This window comes from Manis pentadactyla, chromosome 6 (genome assembly GCF_030020395.1).
Source record: "Manis pentadactyla isolate mManPen7 chromosome 6, mManPen7.hap1, whole genome shotgun sequence".
Taxonomy (NCBI): Eukaryota; Metazoa; Chordata; class Mammalia; order Pholidota; family Manidae; genus Manis; species Manis pentadactyla.
Window position 1 is genome coordinate 17,582,400 of NC_080024.1, and position 18,003 is coordinate 17,600,402.

Genomic DNA, 18,003 nt, shown 5'->3' on the forward strand with positions numbered 1-18,003 from the left:
ATCCAGTCTTAAAAATAAGTCCTGGTGTGCATACCACAGACCTAGAAGAAATTAGAGGGGTATCAATAAAAACTAAGTGAAACAAACAAAAAAGGAATAAAACCAAAGGACCCACCTCCATTTCCAAACCCACAATTTGGTGACATGCTGTAAATACTAGAATAATACTGTTGTAAACTCCTTTTAACAACTGCAGGAGTTTTATTTGACCATGTACCATTTATTTCAACATTCTCAGTGAGGGACAATGTATTAGAAGCATGATTTATGGGGAAAACACTAAAAAATAATTTATAAATTATGTAATTATTACTTTATGAACTGTTAGGGTGCCTTTGATCACATGATTAATTCACTGTGACATCTGTCAATCTCTTAGTATTAGTATTCTTGCCTGTTTGTTGGCTTTGTATTCCATCCTTCCTTCAGCCTAGGTCTTCCCATTGATTTCTGAAGTCAGCAACTACTATGCAGTCTTGAGAAACGGGGGTACATTCATTCATTCAACAAACTTGGACAAGTCATCTAACCTCTTTGAACCTCATTTTTCTTATCTGAAAAACAGAGATAATAATACTGATATTGAAGGAATTTTTTTGTAAGAATGTGTGTGCATGCACATGTGTCTACACCAAGAACAATGCTTGAATCATTAAGAAACTCAATAAATGGCAGCTATTTGTTCTGCTGAGAAATGCACTACACGGAGAGAAGTACACTTATATTAATAAAATGTCTATAATACCTCTTACAGTGACTATGATTTCTCTCTGAAATATCCTGATGAGATTCCCAGTGCTAAAGATTTCATTTATTAATATCACAGTCCATAAGAAAAGTTATTGCCTATTTTTATATTTCATGGCAGTATGTTTATTTGCATAAGTTCAATAAGAATCTGCTTTCCTTGTAAGAGGACCAATTAAAAACACGGGTTATATTACCAAGGCTTTGACTGGAATGTTATACCTGAGAGACACATGTGTAAACTCAGATATGAACAGACAGCTTTAAGAAACTAAGGTTGACTTTATAAAGCCAACAAAGCCCCTTGGAAGAACTGGCCTGGTACCTTGCTTACAGAGTTCCCAGCAGCCTTACCAGGTGAGTAAGGAAGGTCACTTCCTGGCAGGTGCAGGAACCTCAGGATGTCTTGGGGACCTCAAGAAGAGAGGAATTCACCCAAATCTACAGGTACTACAGGCAAAACCAGATGGCAAGTCTGGCTTGGCTTTCTGGCCTTGAGAGGCCTTTAAAAGTTCAATCTGAAATTCCTTATAAAAAAAGTACCAGCACTAGGAAGAATTAATATCATCAAAATGGCCATCCTGCCCAAAGCGATATACAGATTTGATGCAATCCCTATCAAATTACCAACAACATTCTTCAACGAACTGGAACAAATAGTTCAAAAATTCATATGGAAACACCAAAGACCCCGAATAGCCAAAGCAATCCTGGAAAGAAGAATAAAGTGGGGGGAGGGATCTCACTCCCCAACTTCAAGCTCTACTACAAAGCTATAGTAATCAAGACAATTTGGTACTGGCACAAGAACAGAGCCACAGACCAGTGGAACAGATTAGAGACTCCAGACATTAACCCAAATATATATGGTCAATTAATGGATGATAAAGGAGCCATGGACATACAATGGGGAAATGACAATCTCTTCAACAGATGGTGCTGGCAAAACTGGACAGCTACATGTAAAAGAATGAAACTGGATCACTGTCTAACCCCATACACAAGAGTAAATTCAAAATGGATCAAAGACCTGAATGTAAGTTATGAAACCATAAAACTCTTAGAAAAAAACATAGGCAAAAATCTCTTGGACATAAACATGAGCGACTTCTTCATGAACATATCTCCCCAGGCAAGGGAACAAAAGCAAAAATGAACAAGTGGGACTATATCAAGCTGAAAAGCTTCTGTACAGCAAAGGACACCATCAATAGAACAAAAAGGTACCCTACAGTATGGGAGAACATACTCATAAATGACAGATCCGATAAAGGCTTGACATTCAAAATATATAAAGAGCTCATGCACCTCAACAAACAAAAAGCAAATAATCCAATTAAAAAATGGGCAGAGAAGCTGAACAGATAGTTCTCCAAAGAAATTCAGATGGCCAACAGACACATGAAAAGATGCTCCACATTGCTAGTTATCAGAGAAATGAAAATTAAAACCACAATGAGATATCACCTCACACCAGTAAGGATCGCCATCATCAAAAAGACAAACAACAACAAATGTTGGCAAGGTTGTGGAGAAAGGGGAACCCTCTTGCACTGCTGGTGGAAATGCAAATTAGCTCAACCATTGTGGAAAGCAGTATGGAGGTTCCTCAAAATGCTCAAAATAGAAATACCATTTGACCCAGGAATTCCACTTCTAGGAATTTACCCTAAGAATGCAGCAGCCCAGTTTGAAAAAGACAGATGCACCCCTGTGTTTATCGCAGCACTATTTACAATAGCCAAGAAATGGAAGCAACCTAAGTGTCCATCAGTAGATGAATGGATAAAGAAGATGTGATACATATACACAATGGAGTATTATTCAGCCATAAGAAGAAAACAAATCCTACCATTTGCAACAACATGGATGGAGCTAGAGGGTATTATGCTCAGTGAAATAAGCCAGGTGGAGAAAGACAAATACCAAATGATTTCACTCATATGTGGAGTATAAGAACAAAGAAAAACTGAAGGAACAAAACAGCAGCAGAATCACAGAACCCAAGAAGGGACTAACAGTTACCAAAGGAAAAGGGACTGGGGAGAATGGGAGGGTAGGGAGGGATAAGGGCAGGGAAGAAGAAATGGGGCATTACAATTAGCATGTATAATATGGGGGGGGAAGGGGAGGGCTGTGCAACACAGAGAAGACAAGTAGTGATTCTACAACATCTTACTACGCTGATGGACAGTGACTGTAATGGGGTTTGTGGGGGAAACTTGGTGAAGGGGAGAGCCTAGTAAACATAATGTTCTTCAAAAAAAAAAAGTACCAGCAAAGCACATTTAAAGGAGCCTATATAAATAATTGCTCTTCTTTAGGCACTTATGCAAATTATCAAGCCAAGTGTTAATTATTTTCTTAATCTGGTTACTTCTAATAAAAATGAGGGTGATTTTAGAGAAAAGTATTGTTTCAATAATGCAGCCTTATCTATACTAAACCCTAATACTAGTCATTGGGACATAAACTAGATCCAGAATTCTAGTTTCTTCAAAATATCTGGCTATGATTTTCCAGATGTTTTAGTTTTCTCCCATCATTTCAATTAAAGTTTTACAATTTCTCGTCCTCATATTCAGCCATGCATTCTTAATATCCTCAAGTTTGTCCTTCCAGAATGGAAAATCCAACTCCAGATGTTACTACTTAACCTAATAACACAATTTGTTCTATCTTGCCTAGAAGCCAAAAAACTGCAAATAGTAATAGAAATGGAACCCAGAATAGAAGTACCCATCTTCCGAGGCCCTCTCAACTGTCCACTGATGGAGACCTAACTGCACCCTTTACTGTGCCCCTTCTCAGCATGAAGCAGCCAGAGCGGTCGTCGCCCCCTTTCCCTAGCAGCAGCTAGGGTCTCTATCTGTAGAGGGGGGAATGAGACAGGGACTATGGGCTTAGACAGAGTAGGGTGAGGGCCTCTGGAAAAAGCTAGGCAAGATATTTACAGTCAAAGCAATGTAACAATATAAAGTCCCTATGGAAACTCTGTGTTCAGCATTATGCAAAGTCAAGGTCACACAAATTCTCTAGGGTAAAGATACTAGACTAGGAATATAGACATCTCAGTGAGATCAGTTAAAGGTCAAAAGGCCAGGAGCAACTTGGCCTGGAATGTTTGAGTGTTCTGCAAGGGTATCTCAGCATGACCCGTGACTTCACTGTAAAACAGCCCTAGCAAACAGACAACCCAGCCCACCTTGAACGCAGGGCAGGTGGTACAAGTCCACACCCTAAGCCCTAAATTCCCAAAAATCCTCAACTGCCTATAAATCCCCTAGACAATGCACCACCCCTGGCTCTCGTCTTCGCTGCTCAGCAGACTCCTCCTGAAAAACTGTGCTAAATAATATAGACTAATGTTTAAAAGAGCATGACTGTGAGCCCACATTGCTCTTCTGTATGCTTTATGTATATGTAATTTAATTCTCACAACAAACCTGTGACTATTATTCTGCCCATTTCATAAATGAGAACACTGGAACCCAGCAAGGTGAGTGACCTGCCCAAGACACACAACTAGCAAGTGGCAGAATTGGGGTGTGAACATTAACAGGCCACATGCTTTATTGCTCTCAGCAATTAAAGTCCATGTGAGGGGATCAGTAGATGGCTTTAGTAGAAACAGTGATCTTTCCTCTCCTTTATTTCTAAATAAAGCCTGTACCTTGCTCTCCTTAAAAAAAAAAAAAAAAAAGTTGTTGTCTAGGATAGAGATGGATTATAGGAAAAAAATTTTTTCACCTTCAAGGATTTGAGCTTTTACCTGTCTGGTAGAGGCAAGAGAGGGAAGATGTGTATGAGAGGAGTCAGTGATGTTTCTCTTAGCTATAGTCTCAGGTGATTGCTCAGATACCTGGCACTATCAAGACCATGGATCCTGATTTTGAATCAGTTTTCCAAAAGAAATGCATCTTAAAATTTATATTCCCCATTTGCAACAACATGGATGGAGCTAGAGGGTATTATGTTCAGTGAAATAAGCCAGGCGGAGAAAGACAAGTATCAAATGGTTTCACTCATCTGTGGAGTATAGGAACAAATAAAAAACTGAAGGAACAAAACAGCAGCAGACTCACAGAACCCAACAGTGGACTAACAGTTACCAAAGGGAAAGGGACTGGGGAGGATGGGTGGGAAGGGAGGGATAAGGGGGAATAAGGGGCATTACGATTAGCACATATGACGTAGTGGGGCAGGGGGGGACACAGGAAAGGCAGTATATACAGAGAAGATAAGTAATGATTCTATAGCATCTTACTACGCTGATGGATAGTGACTGTAATGGGGTATGTGGGGGGAACTTGATAACAGGAGGAGTCTAGTAACCATAATGTTGTTCAAGTAATTATACATTAATGATATAAAAAAAAACTTATATTCCTCTACCAAAGAGCATTCAGATTTGGGATGCCTGGTTTCAATTGACCTGCCATTCAAATTCTAAGTATACCCTGCACTCCAGTAGCTATTATAATTATTCCAGAGAGCTGCATACCAAGATTGATAATGTCATTATCACAGCATTATCAGTAGTTGATCTGACCTGCAAATGCCAGATCCTAGGAGTAGATCTGCTTCGGAGTTGGTACTACAAAGGGTTCCACACAGGAGCCATCTCTGATTCTGTTCCAATGGTGAGTGATGCCATTGGGAAGAAGGGGGACTGCACCATCTCAGGCCCTCCCTTCTTCACATTCAGAGTGCACCAATGGGAGCAGAAGTACCATGGCAACAAACTCAAAAGTGATATGTCTTCCCTACCTGCAGGATCCATGTTTACTGAGTGATTAAATCTCAGTGACCAAAAGTGGGCCTTTTTGGCAGGAAGAATTGGCCAGTTGATTCCACCCTCTTAAGTCCTCCCCCTTCACTGGAGCCATGGGAAATTCAGCAGTTCACAAAACCTCATATGGTGACTTCATTTGGAAATAAGGTCATTGCAGAATGTAATTAGTTAAGATGAAGTCATACTGGAATAGGGTGGGCCCCCAGTCCTACATGACTGACTGGTGTCTTTATGAGAAGGGAAAATTTGGACACAGATATGCAGAGAAAACACCATATGCACAGGGGGGCAGAGTTTGGCGTGATGCATCTATAAGCCAGAGCACCAAAGACAGCAAATCACCAGGTATTAGGAGAGAGGCACGGGACAGTCTTCTCCACAGTCCTCCAACGAAGAAACCCTGCGGACATCTTGATCTCAGGCTTCTAGCTTACAGACTGTGAGACAAATTTCTATTGTTCTAAGCCACTCAATTCGTGATACTTTGTTACAGCAGCCCTAGCAAACTATTACCACACCCACAATAACTGAATATAGGTACTCCAACACTTACACATGCATGTTCTCAGCAGCACTATTTCACAACAGCCAAAAGATAGAAATCACCCAAATGCCCATCAACAGAGAAATGGGTAGATAGTAGCATATACAGAGTAGTTTACACAGCCATAAAAAGGAATGGAGTTCTGATACATGATATGAAGTGGATGAACCTGGAAAACATGCTAAGTGAAAGAAGCCAGGCACAAATTATCACATAGGATTCCATTTATATGAAATATCCACAATAGATAAATCCATAGAAGCAGAAAGCAGAGGCTGGGAGTTGGTGAGCCAGGGTTTCCATTAAGATTAATGAAAATGTTTTGGAGTTGGATAGAGGTGGTGGTTGCATAACATTGTGAAGGTACTAAATGCCACTTGAATGGTTCACTTTAAAATGGTTCATTTTTATGCTGATTTTACTTCAATTTCTTAAAAATAGTGCTATCTTTAAATTAGTGCACAGGTCTTCAGTGTACAACTCTGATGGGTTTTAACTAGAGCATTAACTATGTAAACAACACCCTGATTAAGAATAGAGGCATTACCATCACTCCAGGAAGTTCTTGTGCCCCTTTTCTTACACTATTGACTGCATGTGGGGACCATTGTTCTGATTTTAATCCTCACAGGTTAGTTTCCTCCTTTCTTGAACATCATGAAAGTAGAATTATACAATATGTACTCTTTTGTGTCTGGTTTCTTCTGCTCACCAAGTTTTTTGAGATTCATCTACATTGTGTAAATCAGTAGTTTGCTTTTTCTTGTGAGTAGCATTCAAATCACTGTTTATCTGATCTCCTGCTGAGAAACTTTGGTCTGCTTCCTATTTTTTTGTTATCATGAATAAAGCTGCAATAAACATTTTTGGTGCATTTATGACTTAAGGGGGTGGGGTGGTGGTGGTAAATACCTAGATATGGAATTGCTGAGTCACAGGTCAATATACACTAAATTATAAGAAATTGCTAGTGTTCCACAGTAGTTACACCAGTTTACACTCATATCCAATGTCTGTGAAAGCCCCAATTGTATACCTCTCCAAAATCTGGTCTTGGCTCCCTTTTAAATTTTAACTATCCTAGTATTATCACACTGTGGTTTTAATTTGCATATGTATCATGAAATGGTATCTCTTTATCCTTTTAAGAGCCAGCTTTACTTACATACAAAATCTTGAGTGTATTTCAGAGTTTCAACCAATGTAGTCCTGTAATAACCACCATACTTAGCCATGCTACCCTATCATTCCAATTTGGTGGGATTCTAAGGTTGTCATAATCCTACAGGTGATGGCTTCACCCTGTTGGGTCCTCAACCAAGCACCTACACCAAACGTCCTGAGCCTGTCATAAGTTTTGATTGTACTTGCCTGACAATCAATGTTAAGGGCTCCAATCTTTCTAAGCTAATTATCTTGATTTAATTGTGAGGTTTGATATCCTGTGGATAGAATCAAAGTATATTTTATCATAGCTTTGGAATAGCAACGTGCTATCATAATAGTATTGTAGAACTATTGTAGAAGAAATGTTTCTGGAGGTGTTACTCTTTATGATTTTGTCTGTTTTAGAATCTATTTTCAATCTGTACTGTGTAAGTATCAGGCACTTCGCTAGGTGCTTTAGGTTCATTTCCCCCCATTTATCCCTCATGACTCCCCTATGAAGTAGGCTTTGTCTCTCCGCTTTACTAATTGAAACCTGAGAGATTAAATACTCTTCAAAATTGTGTTAGCTTCTGCCATGACAGTCCCTAGCATAAATGTGGCTCAGTCTGGTGTAATAAAGGCACAGACGAGTTTTAGTAAACTGCCCTATTGATCCTTGTATTCTTTCAGCTACGTGAGAAACCTGCCAAGAGCAACATAAGATCTCTTGCAGCTTTCATTGCTCTAAAGCTGGTAAAACGTCAAGTCAAACAAGCCTGTATTGATCCCTGAACATTAATGAGGGTGCAAACTACGCTACAGGGGAGTCTAAGAGGCCAAGAAGACTAGTTTGAGAGGCTGGATCAGAGTCACAAGTGGCATGAAATGGAGCTTCCTCAGCCACGCATCTCTGAAAAAGTCAGTGTTTCAAAGCAGTTGGGGGGATTCAAACAGTAAGTAGACAACTGAGCCTCAGTCTTACAGGACTAGTTCAGAGCAGGAGGGGAGGGCCCTGGCTGCCTTTGCTGACCATCTTATTTGGGTAACTAATGCATCTGAAGAGGTAAGTGGAATGGACTGTGTACCCAGATAATCAACGTCCTTCACTGGCCCTGTGTGGGATGGCCCCAGAGAGAGTGTGTGTCCTATGGCTAGGATGATGGAGAGAAACAATCACTCAACTAAATAGCCTGAACCTGTGAGAATGTACTTGGAATGACAGCTGCCTCTTGGCACAACTGTTGGGTCGGTGCGTCTGATCTTTAGCTCCAGCTCCAGCTCCAGGTCTCTTTATTTTCTGCATCGTTCTCCCCTTTCCAGCCACCGGGTATCCATTGCGTCCTTGCTCTCCCTTTCTTACCAAAGCTTCTCTCTCAATTCACATACTTCTAATGGTTAACGTGCTTCCTGTCCCAGGGAACTTGCATTCTGTGAAATATTTAACCAAAGAAGTAAACACCCATTAGAGTGGAGCAGGAGGATGTTGATAGTTTGTGTGCAGTGGGGTGAGGGAGGGTGATGAGGTATCTAGGCCCGTTGTGGCCTTCTTCACCTCTAAAATGTTTCAGCTACTTCCCACAAGGGAAGGGTCTTACCTTTTACCCAAGGAACAGCGCTTGAACAGCAAACAGAAAAAGGAGTAACCATGCACTGAGTCCCTTCCATGTCCTAAGAGCTTTCACTACATCTTGCTGAATTTTCCCAACCCTGCAATGTAGGTATTATATTCATATCATAAAAAAAACTGAGACTTTAAACAGTTAGATGACATACCCAAGGTTACACAGAACTGAGATTCAAACCTGAGGTCAGGCTCTAAGGTCCATGGTCTTTTCCTACCACAATGCCGTGTCTTCACTGGCATTCACTCTAAGTTAGTTTCTGATTAATCCCGAGTGGATCTGAAGTAAACAGAATAATGACTACCCTCTTTGCCCCCTTCCCCAAGTCCTTGCTCCAGGGCTCCAGAATTACCTTCCACTTCATTCCCTGACTCAGCTGCTCTCACGCCCCTTTCTCCAAACAGGGACTGGGCAAGTTATCAACTTAGGAAAACAACTGACATGTTCAACAAATATTTACTCTACTAACTGAAACTTTAAGCTTTAAAACAATTCTCATTACTTCCCCCAAATTCCTTATTTAGCTGAATACCTTATGCTGTGGGTATTCATTGCTAAATATGTATGCTAAATGCTTAATAAGCAATATTTAGGTTTCTCTCAAGGGTGAAAGGGAAATATGATACATAAACCCTATTCCTGTTTCCCACCTAGAAAAGCACCCATTCCTTCAGATACTTAAATGTGGTGAAAATGAAAAATAATGTATGTATAAATATGTTTTGAACTACTAAAAACACTCTATTTCATCACTCATTTAATTCCATAAGTCTTTCCCCGCCTCCCTCCTCCCCTCCATTCCCACTGTGCGGCAATGCTGGTCCTCGGTCCAGTTACAGGGATGGAAACAGGTCAGCTGTACTGTCTGGGGGGTTCTCAGAAGGCAGCCAAAGAACCGAGGTCGGTTTCCAGAGAACTGGAGAGGGGGCGAGCAGCAACCAGGAAGTACTGGGTTCAGGAGGCACACAGCTCAAGTGAAAACAACCTCTGAGCCAAACTCTCCCATCTTGGGCTGCCCTTGGGCTTCTCCTGGAAGAGAGCAGCACTTCTGGTCCAGGCGCTTGCGTCCTTTGAGGTCTCCCTTGGTTCGGTTCAGTCAGTCAACTTTACTCAAACTCTCACCATTTCCTGAGTCTTGGGGAGGGAGGTAGATTCAGTTAACAGTACAGAATTTAATCAGTGGTCTAACTGGAAACCCATCCTACGATGGTGACTGCTTCTGAAACCCACCCACCATGTCCCCAGCCTGCTCGCCCGAGCAACCTCTGAGCCAGGGCCCACTAATCAGAGACAGCAGAGGGAATAAGCAGAACCGGAGACTTCCTGTTATGGGGAAATCACAGCTCCTTCCACCCACCCCCTGGACTGTGTCTCTTGGCATATGGATATAGACATAATCCTGTAGCAACTGGAATCATTGAGGGTCCTTCACTGGGGCCATGGGAAATTCAGCAGTTCACAAAACCTCTCATCTCACAGAGAGCTGAGAGCCAACATCCATGAGAGTGAAATCTAGAAGGTTAACAAGGTCAAAACAGGAAGCCCTAGGACTACTTCTTAGGTGTGTCCATGAAAGGATAAGTGATCTGGAGGTGGTGAAGCCCCAAGACTAGGCTGATAGGAAACTGGTTCATGGCATGGCCTCTCCCTGCCTGTCTACTGAGGAAATAGGAAGGTTTGTCTAAGTGGCTCCACAGAACTGGGGTGGGGGTGGAGGGGGAGGTGTGCAACCTGAAGAAAGGAGCACCTTCAGAGGAAGCTCCTCAATTACAGACAAAGGACTTCAGGCCCAGATATGTTCAGTATGTTTTCTCCCCTTAAGCTATAACTCAATTACTGCACCAAGGCCTAAAACAAACCACACATAGCTCTCTAAAGGTACAAACCAAACCCTGCTTTATAAGGCTGAGTGGCCATCATTGGCTTCTCCGCTGAAATATGAGGTACCAGCCAGTGAACTTTCCTCACCTTCTCCCCATCCCCACCACCCCTCCAGCTCTCCAGATACACATCTTCTGCACTTCAAAAAATACTCTGAGAAGGGGCCAGGTGGAGGAAGGGGGGGCTGGGGCTGGCCAGCAGGCCGGTTCCCATGAGGTAGCTAACACTGGTGCTCCTGAGCAGGAGCTGTGGAGAGAGGACTGTCATGGGCTCACAGCAGCCAGGAGGGAGTCACCAGTCGACTGAGAGACAGAGGAAGCACAGAGTCTCGAACTCCGCCCAGAGTACTTGATCATAGGTACCACCTGGGTGGAAAGGCTGGGCTCTTTACTGCTATCTTCACTGTCCTTTGAGGAACTGGGTTTCCCCAGGAAAGAAAGGCCAGGCTGGGTCTTCCAGGGCTTGGGCATGATCGCATCTTCAGACAGCGGCATGCTTCCCTTGGAGGAGCTGTGTTTTCTGAACGGAAACAGGTAGGAAAAGAAATGGCTGAGATGCTGTGTAGATGAGACTTTAACCTGTGATCTACCTTCAGAGTCTGGACCAGGCATTCACAACACTATGGCATTATAAACCATAACTACATGGAAATATAAATAATCATAAAATGTATTTTATCTGAAGGCTTGCAAGTTTAAGTGCAAGTGTGGATGTGTGAAAGCAGGAGGGCTCAAGATTTCCTGCAGCTCGCAGGTGTGGTTGACAGTGGCTGTTTTTGCAGACAGTCCTGTGCTCCAGCTCGGCTTCACTGGGTGTACCAGGAGCACTGGGAAGAAGCTGTGCTGCACATTCTGATAACCCCCCAACCCCAATGGCACAGTGCTTATCTCATCATAATCTGGGACAAGAGGAAGGACGAAAACTCCCTGAACTCACACCCAACACCCTTCCCTGGCCCAGGAAGCACTCACCCCAGCTTGCCAGACTCCAGTGTGGAGAAAGCATTGAGCATCATGTCACCCTTTGGGGCAGTCAGAAGTGATGTCGGGAGAGACCACTAAAAGTAAAGGAAGACAGGAGGCCAATAGGGCCAGGCAGAGGTCAGGCAGGAGTGTTTGGGGTCTTGGGATTTTTTCCTAGCTCTACCTCTGTATGATGATGGGGCTTCTCCCCTTTCCTACCCTTCAGGCATGGGCCCATATGGGAGAATGTCATGGTTCTCTCCCCATTCAGGCAACAAATTGAGGCTACACAGCACTCTTTGATCCTTGAAAGAAAGGTACTCAGGGAAGCCTAGAGGCAATTATTCCCTTGAAAAGTGTCACGAGATACAGAAATAGGGCCTTGGGGAGAAGGGTCTGGACCTACACCCAACCCAGGTGCACTCTGAAGGTGAAGAAGGGAGGGCCTGAGATGGTGCAGTCCTCCTTCTTCCCAATGGCATCACTCACCATTGGAGCAGAATCAGAGATGGCTCCTGTGTGGAACCCTTTGTAGCACCAACTCCGAAGCAGATCTACTCCTAGGATAAGATTAGAAGGGGAAGGACTTAAGAGGGTGGAATCAACTGGCCAATTCTTCCTGCCAAAAAGGCCCACTTTTGGTCACTGAGATTTAATCACTCACTAAACATGGATCCTGCAGGTAGGGAAGACATATCACCTTTGAGTTTGTTGCCATGATACTTCTGCTCCCATTGGGTGGTGAGAATGTTGAAATATCGTGGGTGCTCAAAAAAGCGGAGATAGCGAGAAGAGATTCGAGAAGGAAAAATTCTTTCAAATTGACCACGGCGAGAAAACTCATCCTCCATCTCAACCAGAATTCGAACATCGTCTGGTGTCAGGACATCCAGCACAGATGCATAGAAGTCCTAAGGCCCAAGGAATAGGGAGGAAGAGGGTATGACAGAGAGTATAAGCCAGAGGCGGAGAATCAAGAACCTGGGGGTCAGGGTGCATGGCTCTAGGGTTCTAGGGCTCCAGGACTCTCAGGACCACCAAGGCAGCCTCATGGGCCAGCTCTGGATCATGTCTGTTCCCAAATCTACTGAGCTTAGCTGGGGGAGGAAAATACTCTTGGTCAGGGTGAGGGTAGCTGCAGGGCATAGAGGTTAAGCGGCCTGTTGGATGGGGTCAAAATCAGAGTCCAGCAACTCAGATTTGGCACCAGCCTGTGTCTGCCACTCTTACTCTGGATCCCTCAATCTGCTCTGAGAAAGTCAAGATTCCCAGAGGCTCATTACACTTCAGGGAAAGAAACCCAGAGGGTCTACAGCTAACAAGGGTAGTATAGGATTTTTCTAAGAGCAATGGTTCTTAAGCACATGATAAAGGCCATCAACTCTCCCAAAACAACACACACGCCAACAAATCTCTGCCTCACCAAGGGGACTACAGACCTGGGTTAGGAAACCCTGCCCTCGATAGAGGAAAAAACTAGTTGTCTTGGGGTCCCAAATGTTTGACCAAGGAAGCTTCCTGCTGGCTTTGGGATGAAGCCAATCTCCTACCTGATCAGGAATTTTCTGGGTCAAATAATAGGCTTTCTTCATCTTCTGTGCAGTGAAGTGCTCTGGGGTCACTCGACATTTGTCCTTGGGGAAGCTGGGCAGGCTAAGAGGGCGAGGGGCAGAAAGAGAGCAAAAAGTAAGGTCAGCAGCTTCACATCCTGAAGACATGTGGAAGAGGGTCCAGCCTAGAACCTTGAGATTAGCTGGGGGAGGAAGACACTCTTGATTGAGGTCAGCAGAACCACTGGGTCACACAAGTTAAGTGGTTTGTTGGATGGGGTCGCACCCCTCTCAGGAGAAGACAAAGAAGTGTGGAAAGGTATTTATTATTTGAATAGACCAGATTGCAATGCACTGTACTCAAGTAACCTGTCTGAGAGTTAAAGATCAAGTACCATGGAAGAACTCAGAGCACCCTCCTTAGGTCGCATTTCAATAGTAAAAAGGAGCATGCTGGAATAGTTGCTCTATACTTCCATTTAGTTTAATTTACTGAACAGTTACTAAAGACCCAGCTTGACCCTACTGGCTGTGTAATCCTAGGCAAACTACCTGACCTCTCTGCACCTCAGTACCATCACTCACATTACTGTGATCACCACTGAGACAGACACACAGATGGCCCTCCAAGCTCACAGGATGATGGTGCCAAATGACAAGTAACTACAGCACAGAGCCAAACATGAGTCTACAAGACATGGTGGGGAAATCAAGTTTTGTTACCTGCAAATCAGGGTTTGAGTTCCAGCTATACCGATTCTTAAGTGAATGACCTTTGATGGGTTACTTAATGCCAGTGATTTTCAGTTTCCTCATCTGTAAACTGCTAACACCAACCTCATGGGGTTGCTGTGGGGATAAGCTATAGGTTTTTCCTTACAATAGCAGTTCCTGACTAAATATTAGCTCCCTTCCCTTAAGAGGGGTTCCAAGTGGCTTGGATAGCCACACTGAGCTGGCTTCACAAGATGTACCGAGCTAGGCTTTGATTGATGCATGAGGTCACAACAGGGAGGTCTGACTAAGGGGGATTTCAGGAGGAAGAAACCCATGAGCAGAGGAGGGGACACTATGGAGAACAGTTAGCAGCAACAGGTGTGTCAGAAAGAAGATTGGATTAACTAATCCTTAAGGATCCTTCCAACCTTCAGGTTTTTTAGATCTGATGTAAGTGATCTGATTTGTCAGCACACAAAGGCCAGGCAGAAGAGTAAAGGGAGGAGCCCCTGAGAGGAGGCTGGAACCTCGAATGTGCATGTGAGTAGTTAAAAGCTGATTCCTCAGACCCTGCGGAGATTCTTGAGCAGGGAAGCAGGATGAGCAAACATGCTTTTAGGGGCAGTGATGTGGCAGAGGTGTGTCAGTAGACTGTGGGAGCAGATGGAGCAGCAAGGAGACCACGCAGGAGGGAGCACCCAGACACTATACCCCCAAGTCACCACAGGGTGGTTCGTGCTGCCAGTGGGGTGCAGACAAGCCAGGCTGACCTGGTGGTAGAGCTGCTGGAGCTGCTGGAGCCAGAAACAATATCCTCTGCATTAGGCAGAACAAAGCCTGCCAGGTTCAGAAGGTCACGGATCATCTGGCCTTTGATGCTGATGTCCAGTGGAGAGCTGGAGTGGAGGCTTCAGGGAAAATATGCAGAGTGGTAAAAGCACACTCCAAAACTGTTTCTGGTCATATGTCCAAGTCAGTGCTAAGCCCCACTTACCCCCTGGTTTCCCTGGGATGAAAGGGTTCAAACATTCAAATTCATCAGTACCACTGTGGGGGTCTTCCTGCCCCATAGACAGTGAATAATCTCATTCGTGGTGGTTCCAGCCCATGACCTTGGTTTGCTAGGGAAGGAGCATGCAGTAGGGATCACGTTTAAATGAACAACTTTTTTTAAAAAATTTTATTTTGGTATCATTAATCTACAATTACATGAAGGACATTATGTTTACTAGGCTCCCCCCTTCACCAAGTCCCCCCCACATCCCCGTTCACAGTCACCGTCCTAAATGAACAACTTTTAACAATCTCTCTCCATCCTCAAATAACCTTGAGATAATGTAAAGAATGAGTGAATGAGCAAATAAATAGACCATGATGGGAAAGCACAAATTCTAGTGAAGGAAATACCTTTCCAAAGTCAGCAAGACTACAGCAGAAATAGGATCATGAGGATACAGGAAGGGTTCTACTGTGAGTGCCCTGAGAATACCACCTACCTCGGGGAAATGTTGACTTCCAGGACCCACGGCTTGAGGTTCTCATCCAGCATGATGTCAAAGCCAAAGAGCTCGTGGCAGCTGTAGGGCCGCCGCACATACATCTTCAAAAGATTGGTCACATAGGGTTCTGACCTGGTCACAGGGAGAACAGAGTATTAAGCCCAGGTCCTCCCAGAAGGCCTTACCTAGAGTCGCCCCACCAATGGAGTGGCCCAGAGATGGGAAAAGAGAAGCAACCCAGGACAAGCAGTTCTCAAGAGATGCCTCTGTGCTACAGCCAGCTTCCAGGGATGAAGTTTGGTAAAAGAGTAGAATTTAACTCTGGCCACTGCTTGCTATTCTCTATTCTCAGAAACTGAAACACAGCATGGTCAAAGTCTACAGCACAGCAGTGCTGAGACCTATGAGAAAAGAGAGGTTTCCGTGTCAGGCCCCATACCCAGGGAAGCAGTGTGACTCACGAGATGATGGTTTTGACGACAACATCCTTTATCTTCTCCCAGATGGCATCACTATTTACTCCCTTCTGGCTCAAGTAGTTCCATAAAGCCTTCAGTGCCCTGCAAGGCAGGGAAGGAGGAGGGAATATTTGGGGTTATAGCCTATGAATGATCATGAGGGAAAGAGAAAGAAAAAGATATAAGAAGTCCAAAGGTATTTTCTTCATAGCTCTTCTTTTGATGTTTTGCATTAAGAAAGAGATGAGTTTGGATGCAAACGGACCAATTCTGAATTGCCAAGTATTATACAGTCTTTGGGTCTTATATTAATCCTCCACTCACCATCCTCATGAACCTCCCCAAACCCCAGAACCCTGTGCTCCTCTAGGACTCCACTTGACAGGGACACTGCCTGAGTACCATTTGTGGCCCAGGCAGGCTGTTTCATCTTCATTGACCTGGTACTCAGCATTCTTTTTATTGACACTGTAGTTGGTCAGGTGCATGAACTTGTTACCAAGGCTCTTCATGGAAGAGGAATACCTGGAAATGAAGAGAAGAAAGGTAGAGGTGAGATGGTGAAATAGCAGATGAACAATGGTCCAAACATTTCCCCAAATCCTGAGGAGGTAAAGGACAAGCAGATAAATCTTCTCAGATGCACAAGGGCCTGAGAAGTCTATCTGTTGGTTAAGGTTTCTAAAACACCACAGCTAAATTCATCTCCTTTATCCCACCTTAGTCCTGCCAGAAAACCCTCCCCAGATTCAATGAAGTACAGAAACTACTTACTTCCCATTCCTCATGTGATATTTTGATTTATTATAAGAAATATAGACATATTATTGCCCTCTGCTCCCAGTTCCTAACAGAGAGCTCTTAAAGCCCTTATAATTCCTAAGTGGTAAGAGCCCAAGGAGTATCTTTTGTTCTAATATTTGGTCTTTGATCCCAATTCCTGACACTGTGCTTCTAAAGCCCTTGTAATTTCCTGGGTGATAGGGAATCATTTTGTTCTAACAAGGTGACTTCAGGTGGGTTCTTGGATGGGGTCTGGTCAGTGGAAAAACCAACCCATCATTAGAAGCTTAGAAATTTTAGCCTCACCCCCCATTCTCTTAAGAAGGAAGAAGGGCTGAAAATCATGTTAATGACCAAACATGCCTACCTGATAAAGCCTCCATAGAACCCCCAAAACTAGGGGGTTTGGAGAGCCTCTGAGGGGGTGAAAACACTTGGCAGTGCTGGGAGAGTGGCATACCCAGAGAGGTCATGGAAGCCCTGCAGCCTTTCCCACACACCTTGTCCTACATATTTCTTTCACCTGGCTGTTCATCTAATGCCACATTCGCTTATAATAAACCAGTAAACATAAGTACACCGTTTTCCTGAGTTCTGTGAGCAGCTCTAGCAAGTTAATTGGACCTGAGGAGGGAATCCCAGGAACCCCTGATTTTATAGCCAATTTGTCAGAGGCACAGTGGTAACCTGGACTTGTGACTGGCATCTGGTGGGGAGGGGGCAGCCTTACAAGCTTGAGCCCCTAACCTGTGGGATCTGATGCTGTCTCTGGGGAGACACTATCAGAATTGAGTTAAATTGAGGACACCCTGCTGGTATCATGGAGAATTGCCTCATGTAGGGAAAAACCCAGGCATTTGGTGGTCAGAAGTAGCAGAAGTGAAGTGTTCTCTGTAAAAGTAAAGGGGTCACAGGAGGAAAGAAAACTAGGTTTTCCCAAATATACCCATCTTCACCTTTGCTAACAAAACTGCCAAAACATTTGTCATTTGTTTGGTTTCCTCCAGTTTCCCTCCCTCTCAGGGAAACAAACCCCCACAACTATCAGGGTGAGGCCTCACCACTACCACATACTTGCAACTTGCAAAGCGGACGAGTCCATCTGAAAAGAGGTAAATCCGTAGAGGATCATAGGAGGTGACGTAAACATAGATTCGCAGATCGAACTTGCTGCCGCTGATGAGGTAGGGTTTGTGCAGATACCTACAGAGGGAAAGGCCAGATTCAGGGACATGACAGATGAAATTGGGCTCGGTGCGTAACTGAGCCATGGCAAAAGCCAGCTAATAGACCCTC

The 18,003-nt window shown here is 43.9% G+C and overlaps 1 protein-coding gene across 5 annotated transcripts in view; it reads right to left on the minus strand.

Moving 5' to 3' along the window:
- Positions 1–9,597: 9,597 nt before the first annotated feature.
- Positions 9,598–18,003, minus strand: part of TTLL4 (tubulin tyrosine ligase like 4) — a 31,249-nt gene continuing 22,843 nt past the window's right edge. For 4 of the 5 annotated variants that reach the window (XM_057503545.1, XM_057503543.1, XM_057503542.1 and 1 more), the window contains exons 11-20: positions 17,782–17,910; positions 16,327–16,449; positions 15,928–16,026; positions 15,464–15,598; positions 14,738–14,875; positions 13,251–13,353; positions 12,401–12,611; positions 12,190–12,260; positions 11,710–11,795; positions 9,598–11,257 (exon numbers count right to left, since the gene is read on the minus strand). In XM_057503545.1, the coding sequence (XP_057359528.1) occupies positions 11,002–11,257; positions 11,710–11,795; positions 12,190–12,260; positions 12,401–12,611; positions 13,251–13,353; positions 14,738–14,875; positions 15,464–15,598; positions 15,928–16,026; positions 16,327–16,449; positions 17,782–17,910 (1,351 nt within the window). In that variant the 3' untranslated portion in view covers positions 9,598–11,001. The remainder of the gene's footprint in view (positions 11,258–11,709; positions 11,796–12,189; positions 12,261–12,400; positions 12,612–13,250; positions 13,354–14,737; positions 14,876–15,463; positions 15,599–15,927; positions 16,027–16,326; positions 16,450–17,781; positions 17,911–18,003) is intronic. The other variant, XM_057503546.1, reaches the window with a different exon arrangement.